Raw genomic sequence first — 27,044 nt, 5'->3', positions numbered from 1 at the left:
TACATGTCCTGTTTTTATCAAAGATTGTTTGGGTTTGTGATCAGGCCAAATTTTAAAAACTTTCAACTGTATGTGCTATACATATGAGAGACATTATCATAAATACAATTGCATCCAGACTACTAACAATCCAGGCCATTCCGTCATGCAACACTATAAAAACCACAACTACTAAAACTCATGAGTCAAGAGTCATATGGTCACAGACAGAGGCCACAGATGCTACTGTAGCCTACATTTACTGTTGCGTGTTGCTATTCTACTTAGTGTCCATACAGTATCACATAGGCCTATTGTAAATGTGCTGCTGAGGTGGGTGGTGGTGGTGGGGGAGTTGGGGACTGTTAAAAAATAAAAACAGATGTGACCTGAAACCCATAGTTTATGTAGATTAAATGTTTAAATGTTCACACTTTAAGTAACAGAATAGTTGTGTTAATCTCTCTGCCCAACTAACAGGGCTCTGATTGACTGTGTGTAGTTCCCACTTTTGTGCATTTAAAGTAGAAACCACAGCAATGTGGATGCCCTGGTTTCACTTCATGTTGTTGCATCTTTCCAGACTTTATTGCTTATCTTATTCTCTTTCATGTCTGGATGTTTTGCTTGAATAAATGACATCATATCAGACGTCCTGTCTGTAAAGCTGCATTCTTAATCCCTCGTCCTGTCACTTTGTGCCTCATTTGCATTTTTATTTTTATTTTTTTCTTCAGCTTCAAATCACTCTGATAGATCAAATCATTTTCTCTCTCATGACTAAATAAAATGTTCACAATGTTCCTGTCAATCAATCTTCTGATGATCTGTCAACAAAAAACAATTAATGGTTTTCTTTCACTAAGTCTCTAATGTCCAGAGTTTTAGTGTAGAAAGGGGTCAATAAAAACTATCATTGAACATGTTGTGATATACATATTGTTGCAATGCATGGAGCCCTAATTACACAACATTATTTGTCTTTTAGTATGTAATATACCACTGGTACAACTTTGCTGCTGCTCCCACAAGCTTATCTTATCTTACATTGTGTAACTGTGAAAGTGCTGAATTTCTAAAAAAAAATTCTCAACCGACATCAATTCCATTCAACAACTTTTCTGATCTTCCAGAAAACTTTAACCATCAACAAGGTCAGAATAAAAGGAACAGTAGGGAGGTGAGATTTTGTACAAAGGGCATCTAGAAAGAAGACCAGCAACAAATGGTTCCTGAAACAACACCACTATCACACTCTGAAAAGCCACAAACTAAAAGTTGTTATTTGATCAGTCTAAAAGCTGCGGCTCTGCGTTATTACTGATGGAAGTGTGATGAAAAGAGAATTATTCCCAATAGCTGCCAACACTTCAGTCCTCAGCGGCGTCTCAGAGCACTGGGCTGTCTGACAGTGGAGAGCAAACCAAACCTTTAAATAAGATGAAAGTAACGATGTCGAGCTCAGAGGTAGACACGTAATACTCCAGAGGCCCAATTACACTCCAACCCAAAGAGGTGGATGCAGAGGCGGAAAGCGAGGAGTCCAGCCTCCCTCAGATGGTTGAGTGCCATGCACAGCAGGACGATCTATGCTGCATGCTTCTTGTTGCCTCTATGAACTGCTGTTTATTAAGTCAAATCAATACACCTGGGGGGGACTAAAAGCCACCTTTCAGACAGTTAACAGTCAACACCACCAAGTCCCATCCAGCTCTCAGACTGAGGCTGGACCACACAGGCAGTAGATTCCTCTCCCTCGATGAATAATTGCCTTTTGCATTTGCAGTGTAAAAGAAACGTCAGCATCATTACAGCTGGGGCCATCTGGTTCAGGTTTGGGTGAATAAACTGGTGCGCGTGGAGAAAAAAAAACTACAATCTGCTGGTTTCTCTCAGCGGCCATATTCAGACTCTGCTCTGAATTACTGGCTCCCACGTGCCAAGTGCATACGAATGGCTCGGCTCCAAACGCTCTCATGATTTAGCCGCTGTGTTACAGCTGCTCCACTTCTTTTGTACCCAATAAACCACAATGACTGAATTACCAAAGCATTCAGTCGTGGCAGAGTGCAGTAAAAGCTACCCGCTGTAAGCAAAGTCTGACTGACTGTTAGATTATTAGGCTTAAAATGAAAACTTCTGACTTCTGACTCCCTGCTGAACCCTGGTAAAGGTCTTGTCTGTTATTCAATCCCCATCACGAAATGTTTTAAAATATGTTCAACTTTTCTTCATCATAAATTCAGCTGCATGATTCCTAACGAACCCTCCACATTGACGTGTCTGACTGAATCACACCGCAACCCACAAGTCAAACCATCAACAGCCATTAAGTCTGAACTGAAATAAATAAAAAGCCATGTGAAGTCAGGCTGCTGTGATTTCAGAGCTTTCATTTCAAAATGAAAGCTTGTCACGCTCCTTGCTGTGTTGAAGGTGTGGTGCTACAAGCAGTTATGTCAGCGCACTCAAGTATCGGAAGAAGTGGAAAGTGGAGGAAGCAATGTCATTTGAGAATATTGCCAGCCGTTTTGGACATGTTTGAGACATGTCCAAAACAGTTTGTCCTGCACCTTGCTCTGCACCTGCACCTCTGAGATTGAGCTCATTGAGGTGTCCCGTAATGTCCAAAAGAAACATAAGTTTCAGAATCCACTTCCCGTCTTCCAGTTGTGGATAATGTTGGCCCTTCTCAGCTCAAAGGCCTTGATAGCATCAAAGCAGCTGACAAATCGCTCCAAGTCGGCCATCTCACTGCTGAGTAAAGAGGGAGATCCGTGTATGCGGTGTCCATCTCCTCAACCAGGTATTGAAACTGTCGGTGTGTCAGCGCAGATCTTTTAACTATGAAGTTAATAACCTTTGCCACCGTAGCCATATAACTTCATTAAGATCTGAATTTGACACTTTTGCATAGAGATTTTCTTGCTGTATTATGCAGAAGAACTTCATGATGGGGTGGCCGACGTTTTCTTCAATCAGTTTGACAGCTCCCTTTTGTCTCCCAACCATGGCGGGTGCGCCGTCTGTTGTCACTGAAAACACTTTCCTGATGTTAATCCCTCGTTCCTCAAAATGTTCAGTTAACGCCTTGGTTACGTCTTCACCTTTTGTTGTGTCAGGCAGGACACATCACGCTTAACTGATTCGGCTTTATCTGCTTGGTCTTTGAATGTCTTCTCGTGCTTCGTTTCAAAATGTGGTTCCACACTTGACGTTCGGCACACAACATTCTGAAAACATAAAGTGCACACAGCACGGCCCTTCAAAAACACAAAAGCAAATTATTGTGTCTTTGAGGGCTGAAATGTCCTAACTTTAGCTTTTTTAGCGGGCGGTGTTGACATTGCTAATACATCTTACACATCTGACGCATAGGTCTTTGGGAATGTGGGCGGGAGATCTTGCTGTCACTCAAACTAAAACCAGCCATTATATTTTTTAGGCTGGGGCCGTCATTTATGGAAGAATTCAAATAACACAGAGAGGTACCGGCGTGCCAATGATTATGTTGCCAACCCCTGTACTATACCATTTAAATCAAAGTTCTTTGCACTACTTAAGAGACTAAAGACCCGGATGAACCATTGTTTAGCGGATCGTCACTGAGCCCGTCAGGTCTGTCAGCTGTACCTTGTATAAGTTTATGGTTACTGAGTCTTTCAGTTTATGGAGCAGCCATAAAAAGTCATCCAGCTAAACTCATTTTCTCTGAGGCTCTTCATTGATGCTCCTGTTTACATTGATTTGTCATAAGGCAAAATTGATCCTCCTGTATTTACTTTCTTCCATTTCTACAACATTAAGCTTCTGGTATGAGATTTCTTTTAGAATATGTTACACAGGGTATGCTGTCATTCCGACATCCCACCACTCCGACATTCCACTATTTATTATTTATCTTTTGAGGAAAAAATACGCTATAATAGGAATTGTCGGAAAGGCAGGATGTTTAAAAAAATTTAAAAAAGTACCGTCATTCCGACCATAGAATGGAATGAATGAATGATGGACATTTGATAGAAAATTAAGTGTTGTCATTTAGACAATTGGCCTATGTCGGACTGGTGGGATGTCGGAATGGCGGTTGCTCCCCGTTACACACCTTAAGCTACTCACAGTGAGTATTTTGTGGTGGACTTGGAAACCACGCTGCATTTTTTTTTCATCCAGCCCAGCAGGAAGCAGAGGCTGGTGAAGTGGCTGTGCTGTGACAGAGCAGAGTTCAGGACGGGGGGGTCACTGTGTGGTGGGTGGGGCTCACCATCTGCTTCTTAATTCAGTTTGACCGAATTTAATCTTGTTAAAACTGGAAACCTTTGAAAAGCAGTGGGACATTGGCATTGTGTCCACAGGAGCAGAGGTTGTGTTAAAGACCTGCTAATTTAATCAACCAATCACGGATAGGACTCTCCGTCTTCCTTCTTCCTCTCCTGTCTAATTGAGTCACTCAGTCATAAAAATGTCTAGCCTAATTCTTTTTTTTTTGTTGAAACACATTCACATCTTGCTTGATCTATAAAAAAAATCCTACAAACCAAGATGGAAAAATAACTCTACATTAAAGCCATAAAACACGATGAGAGCTTAATTTAAGGAATCACATGCAAAAAAGGCTTTAAAAATAAAAAGTACAACAGGAAAAATCCAATAATATTCAATTTAGTATTCATAACCGCACATTTAAGAAACCGCAACAGAACATTTGATATTTTTGCATTAATTATCAAAAGTGTTGTCATTAATTTCCTATCTATGAACAAAAGATGATTGTCAGCAAATTAATTTGTAGCATTTCCAACAGTTTCAAAAACATATACTTACATAGCATACACTAAATATCTTTGGGGTTTTAACAGCTGGTAAGACAAGATAAGTTATTTACAGATGTTGACATCCATCCTTGACTATTTTCTGACATTGTTATGGAAAATAAATGGCACTTGGAAAATATGGTTAGTTACAGCTAGTGTTCATTAATTACCTGACCAGTTGCTTCAGCAATAAAACCCAACCATGAGCTCCTCAAATTTCCATATGGAGAACAAAGCAACAACAGAGCAATCCAAACTCAGCAGACGACCCAGGTTGACAGTCCCGTAGGTCTCTGTTTATCAGAGCTCCAGCAGCCTCTCCTCAATTCACCCCCGAGACACACTGTTGGCAGGACGGGAAGTGAAGTAAGTGCTGGTCTTTGAGGATCACACCCCCTGTGGCACGTCAGTCCTTTTGTCAGGCGGCAGTCATCACGCTGTGATCCACAAATAGACCGAGTGCCTCAGTGCTGCACATGAAGGGAAGGGACAGATGGACCTGTGGTTCCCCTCGCCCACATAGTGCCTGTCGACGTCGCCCTGGGACGCGACCTGAACTTTGAGGATGTGGTGGTGGTGATGAGTGATGAGAGCGATGGCAGAGTTAAGGAAAAAGGGTGAAGAAGAATCAGAGCAAAACATCCTGAGACTGAGTGCTCCTCAAGATGCCTTTATCCCCATATGACAGCTCCACATCCTCCATAACCACAAGAAATATATGAAGAATAGAGGCTCCATTGACTAAGTGACAGAGAATTAATCAGCAGCAATTTTGATGATTAATTCATCGTTTATCATTAAACAGCAAGACCCAAGTGTACAGCCATTCTAGCGGCTCTGTGCAGGCACTTTTAAATGCTAATGTTAGCTTCTTGGAACATGTTCATTCTCTTCCTACATCACCATAAACCCACTGTATGTTGTTGCCAATATACAGTCATTATAAGTTTAGTTTTTTCCTTAATTATTAAGAGATGGTTGCTTATGTTTTGTTTAAACTCAGTTATCAGTTAAACCAATTTCCCTGAAGAAATGGGGAAATCTTAATGAGAAGACTTACGGGTGTTTTGTGCAGCTTTTGTAAAGAAACCTCAACTTGGATTTCAAGAAAAATCTTAACCTAAGGTATTTTGTGCAACCAGCCCCTGACGTTTAGCAGGGCAGTATTAAATGTTAGCATGCTAACATTTACAACATGTCAGAAAAGTTAAGGGGTCATTATAATTCATCCTGAGGGGGAACAGTGCAAGAGTTTGTGGTAATGTGTTCAATAACTATTGAAGTCTTTCAGTCTGAGGAGGTGGTTTGTGCTAACGTGGCTAAATATACAGTGTCTCCTACACATACTGTAGACTTTACATGTGCGTTCCATCAAAGTATTTGACGATAGGACTGGGCAATCCATAAAAAAAAAATGCTTGTAGCAAAGAAAAATGATGTGTCCATAGTCTGGACACATTTTAGTTTTAGTGAAAACAATACAGAACAAAAAGAAGTCAAATAAACACCGTGGAAAAACTGTATCAGCGACCAAAGTTAACAATAACAAAAACACCTGATGAACAGTCACATTAATGAATACGCGTGGCTCAAAAAAGCAGAGCAACAAGTGCCTCCACAAAGCAGCAGTCAATGACACAAGCATTTACAAATGCTTCACAATAAGAAAAGGATTCAAGAATGTTCAAAATATTCAGCAAAACAAAATTCACATCATCGATCATATATTTTTTAAAGTGAAAAGTAGAAACAAAAATGACCATTCACACTGAAATTGCACTCTGCAATATATGCCCATATACAAGCACGATACTTGTTCAGCTCTAATTGTGACCTGTTCTTTTTTTCTTTTTCTATTTCGATGCACATTCAGAAGAAAAACAAAACCATGGAAAGGGCCAGCATGTGTTGCACCAATACACTGAAAGTCACGCCGACCATCAGCCAAATTCTTGTTTGGTTTCAATGCCAGGTGATCTGCTCTCATTTGGATATTTTATTTTGCTCTAAAAATATAGCTGAGTGGTGAGGAGGTGGCTCCCTGTCTTGCTCTCAAACAGCTCAGTATCTTTCTTGTGTTTCCTCCTCACAAATCTAAATATAAGTCACATGTGCGTCGTTTTTGACTAATGATTTTTTGTCCATCAGGAGAAGGACCTTTTCGAGTTGCTGTTTCCCTGCTCACCTGTCACTCATCCAGATTCAATTCTGTACTAACTATTCTGTCTTAACATGGTCAACACCAAGAAACCAACCAGTGCTCTAAAGATGAAAGGATTAGTTCAGTAATCAATTAGCTGATTGACCGGAAATTAATTTGCAACTGTTTTGATAATTATTATGCAAAAATGGCAAAATGAATAAATAAATAAATAAATAAATAAATAAATAAATAAATAATAATAACTCTATAGCCTGCTGCAAGTGCTGGTTTCTTGACATGACTCAATATTTTAGTTTATTTCACATGCTTATTGGAGTGATTGTAATCTATTCATTAATTTACTTATTTATATGTTTTGCTTTTTTCTCCCTGACATTTAACACATTTAAAAAGTATAGGCCTACACAATTTAAGACAATACTGGTGGGGGACATAATTTCATAAAACACCTTTATAACATGTAAGTGTTAAAAAAAAATATACAATGTCTTTGAAGCACTCTACAAGATGGAGCACAGATGACCTCTAAGTTCAAGACCAATCAGCATTTGATCAAAGGGTGCAGACCTTAATAATATGGTGTAAACTTGGCTTCAGGAGGTCTGGGGCTCTAATTTGATTTAGATCAATAGTAACAGACAACAGTTCCTGCTCTGTGTCTCCACAATAACACTGGTGAATTCAATCCAAGGCGCACCAACACGTTGTCCTAATGTTTTTTAATGTGGGAGTTTGTAATGATCCTCACTCTTTCACAACCACTCCTTTTACCTAAACATTTGTCTAGTCTCTGCCATTAAAACGACCTGTGTGAATATTAGCCTACTTTATCAGTCACATAGGCCTACACTGAACTCTAAGTCGTTAAACCGTGGTTTAAAAACTAAAACCCCGTGTTGTTGTAGGGTAGTAGGGATTTGAAGTTGGTGTTTAATCACAGACCTCTGCTGGTTACAACACTGTGATTAGATGCTGCTGTAAATAAACCGCTGTAACTTACCGCCGACAGATGAGCTTTTGTGTCCGTTACGTGACTTGTTATCTGTTGTTGAAGTAAAGTCAAGTGACAAACTGATAAATCCGACAAACTCTCACAAACAGGCAGTGTAGCTAGATTTACGCCTCCGCCGACTCTGTTCACTTGTGCTGCTCGCTCCTCAGTGAGTGGAGTGGACCGTTGGCTGGAGCTGAGCCGCAGTCAAGTTGCACGTAGACGTTACGTACTACAGGTGACACGACTTCCTCATTTCAGAATAAAAGCACGACCGGAAGTGGCGTTTTTAACAAAATGTGGGGAAAATTAAGAGACCATTACATTATTTTATTTTTTTTAAATCAGTATCTCTACATGAGTGGCAGTCAGTGTCTATTGCATTAAAAACAGAGGCACACCTCATTGAGGCAGGTGAACACCTGAACCAAATCTTATCTAAGGAGGAAGAGTAGGCTATAAAAACCACTGCTGTGATTAGACTAAACATTGGGGTTATTCCACCAATGCTGATTTTTGTACTCTTCCTAAGTTACTGTTGTGTTGTTTAAAAATGAATATGAAGTTGTTTTCTTTGCATTATTTGAGATCTGAAAACACTGCATCTTTTGTTATTTTGACCAATTGTCATTTTCCGCAAATGCTCAAAATGATATAAAAAAAAATTTTATTTCACTTTTGGGAGAAATGTTGTCAGCAGCTTTTTTCCAGAGGTGTATGAGTGTCTGCATAGTTAAAGAGGATCAATCACAAATGAATCACACATTAACCCCCTAACCCTTGTTTTAAATGCACCAACTGTTACCAGCTGGTTTATAGCCTAGGACACCTCTGGCATTGTATTTGCAATCATAACGTGGTGCTCATTCATGGGGTTCATCTGGCTGAACAAAATAAGTATTATGAACGGTTGTTTATCACTGAGTTTATTTTCTGCCATTATCCAAAAGGGTAATGTAATTTGTAAGTGTTTATTGACTTTTTCCTGCTCTAAACTATCGTTAATTAGCAACTCTGCCTCTTTTACATGAACACTTGCAGCCAGAGAGGAAAACCCAAGATTAACTGAGCCTAGTGAGAATCAGCTTCATTATACAGGTTATAGAGAGACAGTGTTACAGTTAGTTAATCAAGATAACTACAACGTATCCTTATTTTGTGTATGTTCAGAATTGATTCATAGCGCAAGCAGGTCGATCCAGTGGATGGAACAACTGCAATACTGGTTGGCACACAGTATTTTGTTTACTTGCTGCTGAGTTCAGCTCAGGGTAAGTGGTATGTTGTGTTTAGTGGAGCTGAAATAAAGTATAAATCAGGGCCATCGGGTTCAAACTGGGACTGTGTTGGTGGAGTTTTGTCAGGGACCAATTAATACATGAAGTCTGGTGACCTCATGTAACTCCCAACAAAACCAAACCTGAACTCTACTCAACCAGAATAACCGAAAACACCTGTGACAGCTGTTATGAATTTTTGATGTGAAATAGTTGCTGTTGATTTTTATTTTTTTTTACGCCTTTGTAGTTCATAAACCCAACAATAAAGTGTCCTAAATATTAAAACAAATGCAAATTAACCTCTAAAGAATCCACACATGCACAGTTCTCATCTCTGATCTTGAGTTTGTTCTCTCCTCAGAAAACTATGTTAATCTTCAGCAGCTAAATGTGGGAAGCCATCACTCACACGCTACATGAAACAGCTAAAGAATATAAAACGAGGGCAAAGATGAAAAGAATGACACATTGAGTCTATGCTCACTCGTGCAACTCTGTGTTTTCACTGACACTGGGCTCTGGATAATTGACTGCTGCGGATGCAGTTGATGGGCCAGTGCAGCCATGATGCCTCTGGGCAAGGTGACCTACTCAGGCTTGATCATTAGATGTTTTCATGGAGCCGCTCGACACAGTTTAGTTCAGTTTTCTGGGATATCTTTTAACTTCTGATGTGGCACGAATAACAAAACCAAAACTGAAACTAACAAGTCATTCGGTTGTCTTATCTCATCAGGCAGGTCATTCTAAAACTGTGGACCCTGAAAGCAAAAGCACAGTCACCCTTAGATTTAAAGCAACCACATAACTGTTTTTATACAGTACAGTAACACAGAGAATGGCCCCTGCCATTGACACAGCGCCCCCTGCTGGCGTGGTATTGTAGGATGTTACATCGGCTGCATGTCCGACTTTCTCTTGTGAAAACACAAATCACTATATGGCAACATGTCAAACACGGACATCAACACCTCCACCTAAATACAGTAAAAAGCTAGCTGGGTTCACAATTCTTAGTATGGTTATGGGAGAGGTGCCAAAGAGACCAAAGAAGACATTGTCAGACATATAGTATCCTATATTATCCTCTTATAAGGTGGCTGCCTCATAGCTAATTCTGGTCCATTTTACTCAGTCAAGATCCCTCCTTAAAAAGATCCAAACGCAGCCACAGATCCACAATATCACAATATGAGCACAAGTGTGGGCTCTGCCTCTGCTAGAGGCTGATGCTTAACAGCTGGACATGAGTCAACGAGGTGTGCAGAGGGAAATACAGCTGTGTTCACTACAGTGAGCATTAAATTCAGATTTTGAACAGATCATAATTTGTCACTGACAGGTGTGGGGTTGCATTGTTGGGGTTATTGGATAATGAGTAGAAAGTAACGCACACTTTTCTTACAGCTGAACATATTATAGTGTTTATATATGATTGCAACACATAATCCTGTATTAACAAATCATATGTTATAAAACTCTATCTTAATTTGTCCAGTGGATAGGTGATACTGTAATATATCTCTTTATAATCTGACACATGGTAACATTTTCCTTTATATGGGGCCATATATGTATATTACATTTTCATATGGGAGCCCAGCTCCTTGTATGAATGAGTTTACAACACAGCTCAGTGTCATGGCTCGGAGGCAGCTTCGTCCTCAGGCTGCTGAGCTGTGAACACTGCACCTCTGTTCCCTCCACTGATGGAGCAGCACCATCTGGACGAGCATGTCCGGGACATTGGGGGGGGGGGGGGGATTCGGTCTGTTCAACACCATCAGGAGCAGTGATGAAGATGGGTGAGACCTCTGCTTGCCACTGACTCCACGGGTGGTCTGACTGACATGCACATTTTCAGCTGTGGGGAACGTTCGCCGTCCTCAAACACAGATTAACAGCTTTCCCGCTTTCCGAGAAGAGGGGGAACTAGAGGCTCGGTCTGGGAGAGTGATTTTTAAATAATGCAACAGACCTGCCTCTTTCACAGTGGGCGAGAGAGCCAGTCCCAGCAGGGAAACCATAACACATCACTAGGACTTATCTCAGACTGTGTTTTGTCCAGGAGCACGAAGGCTGCAGCTGCTCCTCCTCACTGACTTTAACCATTAAGAAACAGCGAGGGATACGATGAAAAACCACCATATCCACTGCTTAGCTGGAGGGACTAGTAACTATAGGAGACTGTTGGAGATAGTGCCAGACCAATAATGCAGATATTAGTCATTTTCAAAGAATACATATTTGCAATAATGTCTGAATCATGGGACATGGGATATATGATGTTACGATTAACCAAACAATTTTCAAACATCACTCACAGGTAGCCAAGTACGTTAAGAAGCATTGAACAAAAGAGCGCGCCAGCTCGGTCAGTCATCTCTCTGCATTCCCGGAAGAACTTCTGTTGTGTTGTGAGTTTTTTGCAGTTTATGTGTTGTCAAATTGATGGTTTGATTATGCTCCTGCCTTCGTGGATCAGATGGTCTGGGTGTCCCACTGTTCACTACCTGCTCAGAACCAAATAGCCAACAGATGAAGTTAGGAAACATTCACCCTATCAACTTTATAAGAGTATGATATAAATGTCATATTATGTCAGTGATGAGCTCCTATGAAGTTCCCTATTAGCATTTAATCCTGTGTCTAATGTGCAGGATGTAAAAGTGAAGCACCTCCTTTTTTAAACAACAGAAACTCAAAATCAACAAAGGGTGACGTGCTGAATATCTGTACATGAAAATCATGTCAAGGCCATAAAACCATGTGGCGAACACAACAAGCCACATTCTACAGCCGGAGCAGCTGTTTCATGTTTAGAGAGCAGCCACGTCCAACCACACTGATAAAATTCTCATCAGAAATGAAACAAAGATGCCCTGAATACAAACAACTCTATTTCTAGTTCTGATTGCACCACCCAGAGCATCGTCTTGTCTGCCATCCAGAGTGACAGCTTGTCTGTCTCACATCACTCGCCGCTGAAATTGAGAATCGTGCTTTCTGTCCTGTCGGCTGCAGAAAAGACATTCAGTCTTTTTGTTTGGAGACGAGGAGCTGTGGGTTTAGAGTAAAGTCGGTGCTTGCTCTGTCTCTGTCCATTACCACGGTGTGTTCCCCTGTCACATGTGATGGGCGCAGATGTCCCCGCTGCAGGTGACTGATGGATGAACCCTGACAGGCCTCCGGAGGAGAAGCAAGCATGAGGGAAACAACGGCTGCCTGCTGGGGCTCGGTATAAGCAGGGGGTAAATTTGTCTGTGTGAGCTGCTGTGATTGAAGGAGCTGGAAGCCTTGCTTGCATAGTGACGTGTGGAAAGAAACATTTAAAAGCTTTTGAACCCTTCAGTAAGAAACGCTTTATTGGCTCATGGTAGAGCGGGTCGTCCAATGATCAGAGGGTTAACGGTTCGAATCCCGCTCTGTCGTTGCTGTCGTAGTGTCCTTGGGCAGAAACCTTACCCACCTTGCTCCTGATGGGTCGTGGTTCGCGCCTTGCATGGCAGCTTCCGCCATCAGTGTGTGAATGTATGTGTGAATGGGTGAATGCGATGTATGATGTAAAAGCGCTTTGGGTATCGTTGCAGGTATAGTAAAGCGCTATATACGTAAATACAGACCATTTACCATTTAAGCTTTTCAAAAAGAGCAAGTATTGATGAAGTTAATAATAATATCAGTGCACTGCAAAAAAAATAAAAATAGGCCTACATGCAAAGACGTTATACGAAATCAGAGGACAACTTCATCAGTTTTACAGTGAACACACTGACAACAGAAACAAAGAGGTGGCAGACCTGACTAAAGACTAAATAGAATACGTTTTTGCAGCATGTTTGTTTATTTATAGGTGTTTTGAGACTTGGCAGGCAGCGTATGTGTTTTCAGATCGATTAAGTTGTTTTCTGAACTTTGTGTCTTTACATGTGTTTTCTTAAGTTGTAGTGAATTGACCCCCTAAGGCTACCGTAGAGCTTGGTGTCAAATGGAGACTTTTATGGACTGACTGAGCTGGTTTGATGCCTCTATATGGGCAAATCTCATCAGCCTCCATTAGCCAGTCAGTATGAAGCATACTTGAAATAGGCTTATGTAAAACCAAAATGTCTCTGTAATTTTCTTCCTAAAATGGATTTGAAAACAATTTGCATTGAAAATTCTAATTTTTGATTGATATCCACCCCGAAATCCTGTTGACCCTGTGTAGTTCTTTTTGTTTGCTTCGGTACTTATGTTTACTGACTCTCCACCTCCACCTGTTTATCAATAATGATAGTTGGTATCATCATTGATAAACACTGATATACTATCTGTGTATGTGCTGTCTGGAAGAAGAACTTCATTGAGAAACTGTGTTTTCAGCAGCAGTAGTTAGGGTTAGGGGGTCTGACCAGATTGTTGCTTTGTGCTTCATGATGACAAGCTGAGATTCTGTATGGTTTACACTGGAAACCAGGTTTCATATTCAGACTCATTAGGCACTTCTTCCTGACACATTTGCATTGTTTGCATAAGCTCAGTCCATTCACTCTCAAACACAAAATAAATCTTCCTAATACTGAACCTAGAGGATGAGCAGGATGTAGGAGGGGGAGGATGAAGACTCCCAGGTCTGAGCACATACAGAACAAACCCTCTCCTGCTGCTGGAACACACACCTGCGAGGACCTTGTGGACGTTAACAGCTATGTCAATAACTCTGGTGAGGTCGTCCCTGCTACATTGGCCTCCTGAACATGCATAAGGAACCAGGAGCTGTGAGCGTCAAGCGTAAAGCCCAGAGGACGGGGGGAAAAAATGACTCATGCAGCATTTCAAAAGCTTTTCCATCAAAACACAACCTACACAAACAACAGCAGCTCAGATGTGGAGGGATGTGAGGGTTGTTCTTTTCCAATCATTTCTGACACAAACAACTTGCAAAGATTAAAGAGTGATGTCTACTGAAGGTCACGGCTTAAAGAAAAATTCCTCTTTCTACTGTAACTGTCTTTATATAGATTTAGCTCTTCCTTATGTCGTCTAGGAACTCACCAGTGTCATTCATGATTAATTTAGTTTTTGGTATCCAGATGATGAATCATATTTACTTCAGTGATCTCTAACTTTTCCTCTAGAGCCACAGTAAAGTTTATATTTGTGAATTTTATTGGAATTTCTCCACAAATATTGACTGAAATGTGATCCATCCGTCATCCATCCATCCATCATCCATCCATCCATCCATCCATCCATCCATCCATCCATCCATCCATCCATCCATCCATCCATCCATCCATCCATCCATCCATCCAGCCATCCATCATCATCCATCCATCCATCCATCCATCCATCACTGCAAAAGGATGAGGTAAAGTACAAAGACAGTGAGACTTTACAGATATAAATTACAGTCTATTTTCCTCCTCAACTCATGATCCACTCCTGGTGGATCATGAGTTGTTCCCAGACCAGATAAGAAGTATAATCTCTGCATAATATCTACCATGTGGTCTCCTACCAGATGGACGTGCCTGGAGGACCTTCAATGGGAGGACCCCAGGAGCAATCCAATAATCAGATACACTTGAACTGGCTCCCGTTGGAGTGAAGGAGCAGTAGCTCAAAAGCTCATGACCATGTTCAGCCATGTTTCCCTCCAGAGGAACTTGGTGATGCCCTTTAGCTTTTCCCAAAGTCCCAAAACCTCTGACAGGTATCACTGCAGAGCTGGCAGTGCAGCTGTAAACCTGAATAAACTCAAGTGATATTCATTAAAGGGATAGTTCACCCAAAATTCAAATTTCTTATTTCTTTCATTATCTACTCACCCTCATGTCGACTAAGGGCTGGGAGAAGTTTCAGAGTCCTCCGTGCCTTCTCGGAGTTACAGCGGGGCTCCGTGCAGCACTGCATGTCCATATGACGGTTGCGAACGGGGCTCACTTTTCTTCGTCCAAAAAGACAAACCAAAAAACATCCAAATACCTGTATTGTATTGAAGCCCCAACATGAAAAATTGTTCCGAAAAAAATTAAATAAGTCTATATTTTAAGCTTGTTTGTAGCGGAAGCTCCCAGTGTCTCAGTTCACTACAAATGCAAATCGCGCGAGATTTGCACAGACACAGGCTGGGTGTCAGTGCAAATCACGCGGGATTTGAGATTGAGACAAAATATAGACTTATTTAATTTTTTTCTGAACAATTTCTCATGTTGGGGCTTCAATACAAGAGGGACATTACAGACGAGCTGTGTGGAGGTATTTGGAAGGTTTTTGGTGTGTCTTTTTGGACGAAGAAAAGTGAGCTCCGTTCGCAACCGTCATATGGACATGCAGTGCTGCACGGAGCCCCCCCGTAACTCAGAGAAGGCACGGAGGACTCTGAAACTTCTCCCAGCCCTTAGTCGACATGAGGGTGAGTAGATAATGAGTGAAATTTGAATTTTGGGTGAACTATAATACATATATACTTAAAGCAGAAGTGAGTGATATATTTGTGTTAATATAAGTCTTAAATAGTTATATCTTCCGACAGCAATCACTTACATAGAGTGTTTGGACTGAAACACGGGTCTCTCAGTCCCTCTGCTCTGCTCTGAGCCGAAGAGAAAACATTTATCGTATCCTACAGTTTTTATCCAATGAGGAGAGAGAACGGCATGCAGGGCTGTGTGTGCAGCCAAGGAACGCCGTGAATGTGGTGACGTAGCGACGAGGACTGTTATGGTGCGTTCAAGGAAACTCGTATTTTTCCGACCGTGAAGTGGTACCAGTTCGATCTGGTACGAGTTCACCGGTCGGAAGTTACGAGTGGCCGTTATAGTGACTTTCACCGGTAAAACAGGTCGGAAAAACACGAGTGGGTTGCCTGGAACGCTACAAAGTCGTAAGTTGTGACTTGAAGCATTTACGATTTCAAAAGCCTGCCTGGAACGCAGCATTAGCGAAAACGACCGGATCACTCACTTCTGCTTTAATGTTTGGATGCTTTGACAAGGTGTAAGGTGTCAGTCACACCTGGAGCAGCAGAGCAGTGAGGAAACCATCAGTAGTGCAGCGTCATTTAACAGTATCAGGAACAAAGAGTGAATAAGCCTGTATGTGATGTGAGTATGAACCTCCACCGTGGTGCAGTTTGAGTATTTTTCAATCATCATAAAAGTCTTCACAGAGTTTTAACCTCTTAAACATCCTCAGCTGCTGTTACAAATGAAACGATGACCCCACATAGACTCCTTCAGCATCACTAATGACTTCCTCTCTGGTCCTTCAACACTCCTCATTGTGAGGTGAAATTACATTACGCTTAACATGGCTGATGATGATCTCACTGGTCTTGCCTGTTTCCTGTCAGCTGTTGTTTCCCACATGTCAGTGAAGGACGTCTGATGTGATTGTGTGTTCAAACACACTCATGTACAGTAACTTTATTTAGTCTTTTCATCAGCAGCAGCTTTTCACACGGTACAGAAGAAGATGTTAGGATCAAACCAACCAAAAATCAAGACAAGACAAGCACAGTCAACACACTACTGACAGGCAGTGGACATGGCAGCATGTGTTGTACACACATAACTTTACGACTCCACTGGCACTCATGAGCATTCATCCATATTCTGACTGCAGCCATAGGCCAAGGGACCCAAGAGGTCGCGGGCCCCTGACCTCCAGTCTGCTCTCTGTAAGAAGTGTCAGTTAAAATTTCTTTTTTGAAAGTCACAGGGCTCAGTGAAAAGACACTTAGGCTACAAATCTCTCAAATAAAACTTGAAAATGACTAGAAAGACAAACGGTATTATAGAGACACGAAACAGACAAAAACAGGCTCAGATGAACACGGAGAGAAAAAGACCTCAAAGAACCAAAAAATGGTTTGAGTGCTGAAAACCTGTAGTCTACAGTCAGCTGATCTGCTGCTTGGGATTTGGTGTGTGTGTGTGTTGTTGGACGGATGTGGGAGTGCGTTGGTGTAAAAGGCAGTGCACCATTCACTGTTATAAGAGAATGTGTGAACAGTATGGGGAAGCTGCTGTCATTACCCCCCAAATAGCCTACCTGAGCCCTTTACCTTTAATCACAAGTTTTATGTAATATAAATAATATATCTGATGCATCTTTCTCAAAAACATTATACAGTATTAGTAATACATTACAATATATTGTGAAAATATTACACTTCTTTAAAAAAACGCCAAAACAAGCTTTAAGATTGTCCACACAAGTTTTTGCTCATTAATGTTCAACAGACAGTAACCTAATTGAGTGCTTCTCTGTAGGTTGTCAAGAAAAAAAGCATCTGTGCTGGGATTACAATATATGGTGACATTGCCCTCCAGTGGTCTGAGCATGAACTGCTGACTGTGAGCAGGCTGTGGTCTTATGCCATTCATCTGCTCTGGAGTCATTAAGCTTTTTTTTTTATCATCAATTTAACTATCTCACCTCAGACTCTTTTGCTCGAGCTCTTGATTTTTTCACATTATCTTCATCAGTCTTGGAAATTGAATTTGACCTAATCCATGCCCTGCTTATGTTGGTTTATCAGTCATACTACTGGATTATCACCACTCTGAAGGGGGCTTTTTTACATTGTATATAGTGCTCAAGTCTATAGTGCTAATGCTAACAGTGACACATACAATCACATTCATTTGACCTTTTGTAGATTTTAGCTATACATAGATGACATTGCCATTACCTGAAGAAAGGTTGGGTTCTGCATCAAAATTGATTCTTTACCTCAACCAAAACTCTCATAACTTTTTTTCTACTGAAATCAGCTAAGTAGATTGGCCTGTCCAGTGAAGTCAGCATGCTAAGCAGCCAGCTCCTTCCTATCTACTGAGGTAATGCTAGCCTTGGCTCCTCTAATTAAGTTATTCTGACCAACAAGACCCTTCCTGTCTACTCAAATTAACATGCTAACCAGCCAGCCTTGGCCTGTCTGTCTGAATGTGAGCATGCTAACTGTTAACTGAATACACACCACACAACAAACTTCTGTAATCGGTTTATTGGCAAAATGAAATAGGATGAATGAAAGTTGTGAGTACACACATACTAATCCAGCTAGCTACAGTACCACAAGTCCATCTAGTTAAACAGTCGTACCCTCTTTCTCATTTTCATCAGGTTAATGGAATGTTTTTCATACAGACTGTACATTTAAAAACAGGAGAGTGGATTTGTACATTATAAAAACAACATAATATCTTGGTTGAATGTTAAAAGTGTACATAGATGTATTTCTGATGATTTTTTATGTATAAACAAATTAAAATTTCCAGATGGACCCTCCCCTCCCCCTCAACCCCAAAATATTTCTTCTGTTCCAAAATGATCTGTTGTGTAATTCTCAACTCTTCACATCCTTCAAAAGTGGTTAAAAATAAACAGTTCACTCCTCAGGTTATGGCAGGTAGAATATGGGATATCGCTTGTAGATGAACTTAAAGCTTTCTTTAAAAACAAACTCTTATTTTTGTTTGTCAGAAGACATTTGTAAACCGAGAGTGATACTTAAAGAAAACAAGTATCGTGAATTTTCCTCTTTAGTACCTCATTATTTCTATTATTTCCATAACAATATCCTGACAACTCAAAATTAAGAAAACATGAAAAAGAAAACTTTTTCAAAGTTTCAGGGAAAAACCAGCTGCCGGAGAAAGCACTGGTTCTATTCTTTTGGATTCAGAATCACACACGTAATGACTAAAATTATATACAAAGTACTAAAAACATTTCACAAAAACTCAAAACGCTGGTGTATTAAAATAAAAAATAAAAAATAAAAAATAAAACACACCACAAGGTGGATTTTCCAGTTGTCCAAATTTAGATGTCTTGCAGAACCTCAAAAGAAAAACAAAACTTAGCTTTGTTTGACAACAAACATGATGTCTGTTCAGATTTTTAGGGAAACTCAAACCACAAAGAGATAATTACAGAGAAACAGCCATGTGGAAACCGGCGGCTCTAATCTGAGGAACATGTACCTTACATTAAATTTCCTGCTAATCCACACTTTACTTTACCCAACTTATTTTCCCTCCTCTGGTCTTCAAACATCTCAGCATCATCCTCTGATCCAAAGTTCAAAACTAAAAAGTCTCTAAAGTGCTCCAAAGAAACTGGACTGATAAAACAAAGATGGAAGTTCCTCAACAGAAGAAGAACAATCCAACAAAATATAAAGCAAAAACTCACTTTTTTTTTTCTTTTTACATTTGGACACGTTTAACCAGAAATAGGCTGGAAAATGCATTTCTTTGCTCCCTCTTTCTTTCTGTACATTTGTAGTTCAACCTTCCTCTGTCGAGCTTTAGTACTTTGGCACTTTGGTGTAATCCTCTGTGTGGACGTTCTTGCACAGACAGATGGACAGGATCATCCCCAGCAGCTGGGAAATAAAGCAGAAAGATGATGATCAAAAAAGAGATGCTAAACAACATGTCTAATTATCTGTCTATCCCTGGACCCAGAAGTTGATGGATTGAATGTTTTTGCTAAAAATGTATATAATTTATAATCCATCAGCTTCCTGTATACTTCCTGCAGGAGGTAAGAAAAATATCTGGGATGTAAATATGAAATGTAAGATTTTTTATGTCCTGCAGATTCCATGCCTGGAAGTTTGTTGCAGCTCTGTGGTGCGCAGAAACTAAACGCTGCTTCCCCATGTGTTGTTAGCTCTGTGGGAAGAGTAAGCAGAGCTCTACCTGATGACCTGAGAAGCTGCGAGGCTTCAGATGTAAAACACAGTCAGATGTACTTTGATCCTCAGAGATTTACAGACAAGCAGCCGTGAATTTAACAGAGAGAACGGCTGTAAAGCAGCAGCTCTGACTCAGGTGAAGACCATCACAGTAATCTGAGCTGCCTATACTGAAAGCAGGGATCAGGTTCCCCGAGTCCTGCCTCAACATGAATCCTCTACTCACTGATATGTTTTTAAGATGGTAAAGGGAAGATCTGACATTGTTGTGTCAGTCCAAGATTTCAACACTGACAGAAATGCATTTATTTTTAGAGGATGTTCCTAATTTATTCGCCCCTCTGTTACACAGAGGCTGTGTGCTGCTTTCTTTTGGTATGAAAAAAACAAATATGCATATTCTCTACCTCCTAATCTGTGCCTCCTCAGTCCCAAGTGATCAAAAACAAATTCCTTCATAAAATTCCTGTCCATATACTGGTCTGCACTTGGAAACAGAAATGCACACACTAGTCTGTTTCAAAGGAGGTTAAATCGAAAGCAACTGGACTTAGTTATTTGTCTAGGAAGACGTTTCACCTCTCATCCAAGAGGCTTCATCAGTTCTGTACGCATCTGACCAGGCTGGGACTGGTCCGGAAACTGAGCCTTAAAACCCGCTGTCAGGACTTCTGTGACTTTGTGATGTCACAACAAAGCAGTGACCTAGACCCACCCTACCTGAAATCTGCTCTATTTTTATTAGATCACTCAGAAAACAGTCAGCCAATCAGAAGAGAGGCTTGGTGCCTCCTCTCTTCTGATTGGCTGACCTGTTTTTACTGGAGCTCCAGAGGGAGGTCTTAGGGAGGAGATGTAAAACCACACTGAGATGGTTTTTAGATCTTCAATAGATCAACATGTCAGATAAAACAGGAAGAAAATATGGAGCTTCAAATATAATTCTACACTATTGTGCCAGAAGCACTATGTTGCTAACAATGCACAATCACACTGCTGTACCTCGATGAAGGCCACTGCGAGGCAGATTCCCAGGACCACTCCAATATTGGTGAGGAGCCAGTTCTCCACACTGGAGGCACAGCCCTGATTAAAACAAAAGCAGAAAAAATGAAGGACGGACCAACAGGCAGGTGAGGGTGAACAGATGACGACAACGAGCAACGCTGTTTACCACGTCGTAGACGGGCCAGTCGGGCCCGGCGGCATCACAGAAGCCGCTGTCGGAGAAGTTCCCAGTGGCCATGGAGACGTTCTGGCAGGAGCAGGGGAACAGCAGGTGGGAGCTGTTGGTGACAACCATGTTACCGTTCCAGTCCTCTTGCCCGGTCCAGCCACAGCACTCCATCTGCAGACAGGTGACAGTGGTCAGTAGCGAAGTAAAATGAAGAGCCACAGGTTCAGACGACGTGTTGACTTTGGAGGCTCAAACAGTGGACTTTGGGAGACAGGGAGTTTAGCAAGCAGCTTCTTCATCAGGTTTCTGACTGACAGTCCACTTAGTTTCACTCATACAGTAAAGTTTATAAGTCCTAGGCTGTGCAAGTGTAAAGTGTAAAAAAACGAAAAATGACAGAAATAAATGAACTAAATGCATAGAATCAATTAATTTTGATTATGAAAATGCCAGTTTCTATTTACTTATGCATTTCTGCTTTTATTCATTTATGAATTTCTTTGTCCTTATGCTAATTAGGTAGGACTAATAAAGTGGGACTGGTTAGCTTGGTTAGTCATGTGCAGACATCTTTGGAAACAGTTTAAAATTTAATGGTATATGTAGAAAATATTACAGACAAAATTCACTTTGCAGATATTGGTATCTGCAGTTTGCATTTGACCGCAGGTAAACTTAAAAGGTCAGTAATTCAGACTCACAGTCCTCTGGATGAAGTCCCAGGCCTGCTCTGTGGTGGAGTTGTTCCCGGGGTAGCCGTTCAGCACCTTAGTGACCATCTTGGACATCTCACCATGTAACTGGAAGAAAACAGGTTCAGGTTAGAAGCTAAACACGTGTTGAGGATATAAAACTTTTTCAGTGTGCTGTAAACTGTAAACTGTTGCATGTAGATGAAATAATTTATTTGTGAAGATATTGGTGAAAAGTGTGTGTTTGTGTCATCAGCAATTGGTGAAGCAGCTCTCAGGAGCAGACAGTTAACCTTTACCCAGCCAAGCTTAGCCAAGTTAGCCTCTAGGCTGTCTTAACACTACATGGTTCCAGTGACACAATTCCCATTTTTTCCTCTCAAGTGAACATATCGGATCTGTAACATGAACGAGTAAACAGGAAAAACACGCACGAAATCGGATATTGTCTGATCGGATTCAGGCCTCCTTCATATGTCTGTAATCTAAACAGAGCCTTGTTTTCATGTTTACATGACAACAATTTCCATGTTGTTTAAATGCATAGTTCACTGGCACGCATTATGGATCACTTCTAACATTTAAACAGACAGTCAAGAAAATAGTGTAAAGACAGCCTTGGCCTCGTCAGCATGAAATCAGAATTCCAACTCACGAACTTCAGTGACCCTGAGCTCACAATCCAAGATAGCTGCTCCATGCATCAACAGTAAGTAAAAGCTGAACATTACACTGCTTATCAGCCATTTAGTCTTGTTTATGTCTAGCGACAGTATTGTGAAACTTCTACACAGCAAAAGCCAAGCTAAGGAAATGGTTGCTTTTACCACTCATTTCCAACTGCAATGCTGCCTGCAAATTCATGCGCAGAACAGAGGCAGGAGGTAGAAATATTGTCTCACTCTCTGTCTTTCTCTCTCTCACACACACACAGGCAGATGCAGGAAATCTGTGTGTTTTGTTGTTAAACCTTTCTTGCTTCAGACCTGAATGTTGAGGCATTCAAGGTCTCTAGTGAACACAGCTCTGCATATCTGAAAACCAGGCACAGTTGTGTGTTTTCCTCCTCAGAGCAGGAGGGGAGCGGGGTATAGGAAGTAAGTGGGGTGGGGGGCTCTGCCCTGAATCTCTGTCTGGCAGAGAGAACAGTGGCTCAGACATGGATCCAAGAGCTTCCACCAAATGTTCAGATATAATAAACAGAGCTGTCTACTCTGCACCTCCTGCACTCTTACTGCGTTTCATTTTGTGCAGATGTTTCACACAGCTGCAGCAGTCAGTGAGGACGTGAGAACTCAGACTCCTGTTGGTCTGAACCTGGATCAGCACTGTGACAGCTTCCTGCACTCTGACTCTGTTGTTTTTAGTGGAGCAAATCAGAAAAATGCAGCAATTTTAGTTTGGAGACATACTGTACGTGGGTCATGGTTGTAAATTTGAATTAACATCTGTATCACATCCCCGTTCAACAGGTATTTGTGTTATACCAACACAGCAGTACTCTTTTTCTAATCATGAAGAGCAGGTTAAAGTTACAGTGGCCCTGAGAAAACACATGAAAAGACACAAATGTACACTCAGAGAAAACAACTTAATCAATTGGACAATTTGATATGTGCTGCAAAAACTCACAACACAACCTTAGTGTTTCCAGGGGCAACAAAAGGCTTGCATGTATGGCCTTAAGCTGCAATATATTGACCTTTCAGGACCACCTCCTCAGGTTGAATACAAATTCAAGTTATCTTTGTGTAGCCTTAGTCTTTATCCAGGTCCATCACTGTTCTGTGTCCCCACCGCTGCAACACTCTCTTCAAATATTTAAGCAATATCACACGAGAGGGAGTGCTGTTGTACTGTATATCAGCAACATTTCATACTAGCTTGCTACTAGCTACAAGCTTCTCCACCGAGCTGCTTCCAGTGCTGGTTCTGGTTCTGAGCCGGTGTCTGATTAGCACCGGAGCAACAGGACCAGCGTGAAGACATACAGAGACGTTATCGATACCGTATATTACATTTGTTTATCTGCTATGTAATCAATATAAACACAGTTGAAGCTAAGTAGCTGAGCTACGTGGCTAACAACAGCTAACGCTAATATCAAAACACACCACCGTCAAAACGTAGTTGCCCCCGCGGCGATTTTTTCCCAGCCGGGTTTAGTAGAGATGTATCGCCAATTAGACGGACCAGGTCAGGTCCAGGTTTTAATGTTCACGTCCGTTTATAACTGTAGCAGCAGCAGTAGCAGCAGAGAGATGGAGCAGCTCCTGTATGGGGAGCCTGGCTCTGACTTAGCTCCTGTCCAGCTGAACAGCGGAGTGATACTGTCTGTAAAAAGTCCCAGTGCTGTTATACTGTATATCAGCACTATGGAACGTCTCGTTGTCCAATCAAATTGCTCGGTTGGGACCGGTCGGAACTAACTGTTGTATAATATACGTTAATCTTTGACAACTTAATGGTATTATCTCTGTTTAGCGCATAAGATAATTAACAATGATTAGCAATTAGCATTAATCACACTTAATATTATTATTATTAGTATAGCTGTTATATTTAAATCAATAGGTGATTTCACCTGTTTATTTATGTGTGAGTATGTGGTGTACATGAATAAAATATAATGTGTCACTGACATGTATTTGTATAGGGATGTACATGTTATATTCATATTGTACTGTACTGTATGTGCCCAGGGTTTGCAGATGGAAATAGCTAATTGCAATAATCTGGTGCAGAGCATCTTATCTAAGTGAGATCAGTGCTCCTTTTGTACATGGTCCTTTACAAATGAATTCAATAAACTAAACTAAACACAGAGGAGTTTTATGAATGGGTGGGGAGAGAGTGCCAGGAAGACAGCCACAGAGGACAGTGAGTGAATGTCACGCCTGTGTTCATTATGAGACAATTTGTTTACAACATGTCACGTGTAAAGAGCAACAAGTACGAGAATCACTCCATGTCTTTCACAGCCTCATTGATTTTTATTTGCTGCCTTTTTACCTGTGTCGTTGTCTCAGTTCACTCTCACTGGCAGCTTCATTCACATATTGAGCCATAATTTAACACCGATGCTGATGAAAACTATTTAAGGGTCATTACTTTCACACTGAGTCCTTGTGTGTGGGAAACACAGATGTGTTGCATTAGGCCCTAGGGTAATTAGTGGAAAGAACATGCAAACATTAACAGGAAGTCTTAAAAGCTCTGGACACGGTTTATACTACAGATTTTAACAGTTAAACACTGAGTGTCTCATTACACAAATCAAATATCTTGGTCCTTTAAAGCAAATTAAAATGTTATGTTGTTTAATAGTCATAATGACGTCCTCCTTTGGTGTCGTTGTGATCATTTAAACAAAATGATCATCAAAGTTAGGTTGTTTCTAAGTCTGAAGTCTAAAGTTAGAAACATGGTTCATGGTTAAAATGGCATTTTAATATTAAGTTTCATAATATTAAATGCTTAGAAAACAGGGTTAGGGTTAGGGTTGGGTTAGGGTTAGGGTTAGGGTTAGGGTTAGGGTTGGGTTGGATCTTGATGTATGATTACTGATGCCAAATATGCCCTTGTTTTGAAACTGGCCTGCTCATTCTGAAAATAAAAATGTCTTGCATCTGAAGTCAATGGGAAACTGAATTAGAAAGTGAAATGCAGTTCTTTGGCCTGTATATGAAAGAAAATAATGCTATTAGACATGTCATGGTGAACGGCTCAAGTTACACTTGTCAAGAGCCTTACCTTGAACCAAAAAGCTTTTATTTTGAAAATGATTTGCTTTAAGGTTCAGAAAGTGACAAAACCTCACTATATAAATCACACGCTCCCTGTGGAGGAGACCTCAGACTGAACACCAGGGGGCGCTGTGACACCAAACAGTCCGTCTGCTGGTGTCACATGGAGCACATGCCACCTCACACACTGATCTCAGTTGTTGTGGTTAACTAGTGAGGGGTAGAATTAGTTTCTATCCGCAGCCAGAGAACATATAATGACAGGTTATGATGATTCGTGAATCGGCCAATCAGAGGATGGCGGCACGTCGGTAACAGGTGTGCTGCCAACCTCCGCATTCCAGCTGCTGGAGTCGCCTCAATGCAGCATCTGAGGCAGAAAACTGTGTGTGTTGAGAGCTGTTGAAGAGGAAGTAACTCACCGCATCCTTCTTGAAGTAGATGAGGGCACCAGCTGCGATCTGCGCGATGAGGATCAGCAGGAGGCAGGTGAAGTACTGAAGAAAGAAACACCACACATCGGTTCAACATATTCCAGCATCACCATAAACAAGCAACTGGCCCATATGTACAGTCAGTGGCAGAGGGGCCTCTCTGGGTCCTTTATAAACTTAAAGGTAACTCCCTCTCCAATGCCTGACAGTGCAGGTGACAGGTAGATGCTACCCCCCCCCCCCCCCCCCCCCCCCTTTTTTATTTTTAAAGATGTCATATTTTGTTTTTAAAGCTCCATACAGTATAAAGGTAGATGTCCATGTGTAGTGTGATTATAAATCAGCTCTAGTTTCTATATTAATACTGTGAAAGTATCAAAGTGTCAGCCCACAGGAAAAGCACACGGGCTGTATTCAGAAACTGAGCCTTAAAATCAGCTGTCAGGACTTCTGTGACTTTGTGATGTCACAACAAAGCAGTGACCAAGCCCCGCCCACCTTTCAACACTAGCAGGACTTAGTTTCTTTAAGTCTTCAGAAAGGAGACTCAGAATGTATTTCAAACTGAAGTAAACTGAAAATAATTAGGCATACTGTATGTAATGAATTGTATGTTCAGACTGAAGCACATCTGGAGCAGGTATCCAGCTCTTCATTCTCGAAACACTACTGAACACTACTACAGCTCAGGCAGAAACTAGAAGTGGGACCAGATTAATATCAGTGTTAATATTATGAGTCTAATGAATTTGTTCTCTGTGTCAGTGACTGATGCCAGCGTCACCAATTGAGGCTCCGACCTTTTTTCAGAACTTCGTGCTGCTTCATGTTCAAAACTTCGTGTTTAGAGATCCTCTACCTACCACACCTGTGTTATTCATCATCATCATCATCATCACTTACCAGGCCCAGCAGACAGCGGACCTCATAAATGGCTCCCAAGCAGCCGAGGAAGCCCATGAGCATGGAGAAAGCGCCGACGCCAATCAGGATGTAACAGGCCACTTTCACAGGTGTGGAGTTACCTGTGAATAAACAACAGAGCTGTTAGAACCGAAACACCCAACC

General features: G+C 41.1%; 2 protein-coding genes across 2 annotated transcripts in view; both read right to left on the bottom strand.

Moving 5' to 3' along the window:
* The window catches only part of LOC311002130 (tetraspanin-18B-like), a 30,536-nt gene extending 22,429 nt beyond the window's left edge, over window positions 1-8,107 (bottom strand). The window contains exon 1 of the mRNA XM_083993375.1: window positions 7,958-8,107. The gene's annotated coding sequence lies outside the window, so the exon portion shown is untranslated. The remainder of the gene's footprint in view (window positions 1-7,957) is intronic.
* A 10,104-nt stretch (window positions 8,108-18,211) lies between these two features.
* Window positions 18,212-27,044, bottom strand: part of LOC311007715 (CD82 antigen-like) — a 34,686-nt gene continuing 25,853 nt past the window's right edge. Inside the window, exons 4-9 of the mRNA XM_084000998.1 lie at window positions 26,880-27,001; window positions 25,965-26,039; window positions 21,806-21,904; window positions 21,102-21,275; window positions 20,930-21,013; window positions 18,212-19,612 (exon numbers count right to left, since the gene is read on the bottom strand). Coding sequence (XP_083857124.1) covers window positions 19,535-19,612; window positions 20,930-21,013; window positions 21,102-21,275; window positions 21,806-21,904; window positions 25,965-26,039; window positions 26,880-27,001 — 632 coding nt within the window. The 3' untranslated portion in view covers window positions 18,212-19,534. The remainder of the gene's footprint in view (window positions 19,613-20,929; window positions 21,014-21,101; window positions 21,276-21,805; window positions 21,905-25,964; window positions 26,040-26,879; window positions 27,002-27,044) is intronic.

This window comes from Trachurus trachurus (genome assembly GCF_905171665.1).
Source record: "Trachurus trachurus genome assembly, chromosome: 3".
Lineage (NCBI taxonomy): Eukaryota > Metazoa > Chordata > Actinopteri > Carangiformes > Carangidae > Trachurus > Trachurus trachurus.
This window is presented reverse-complemented; position numbering and strand designations above follow the sequence as displayed.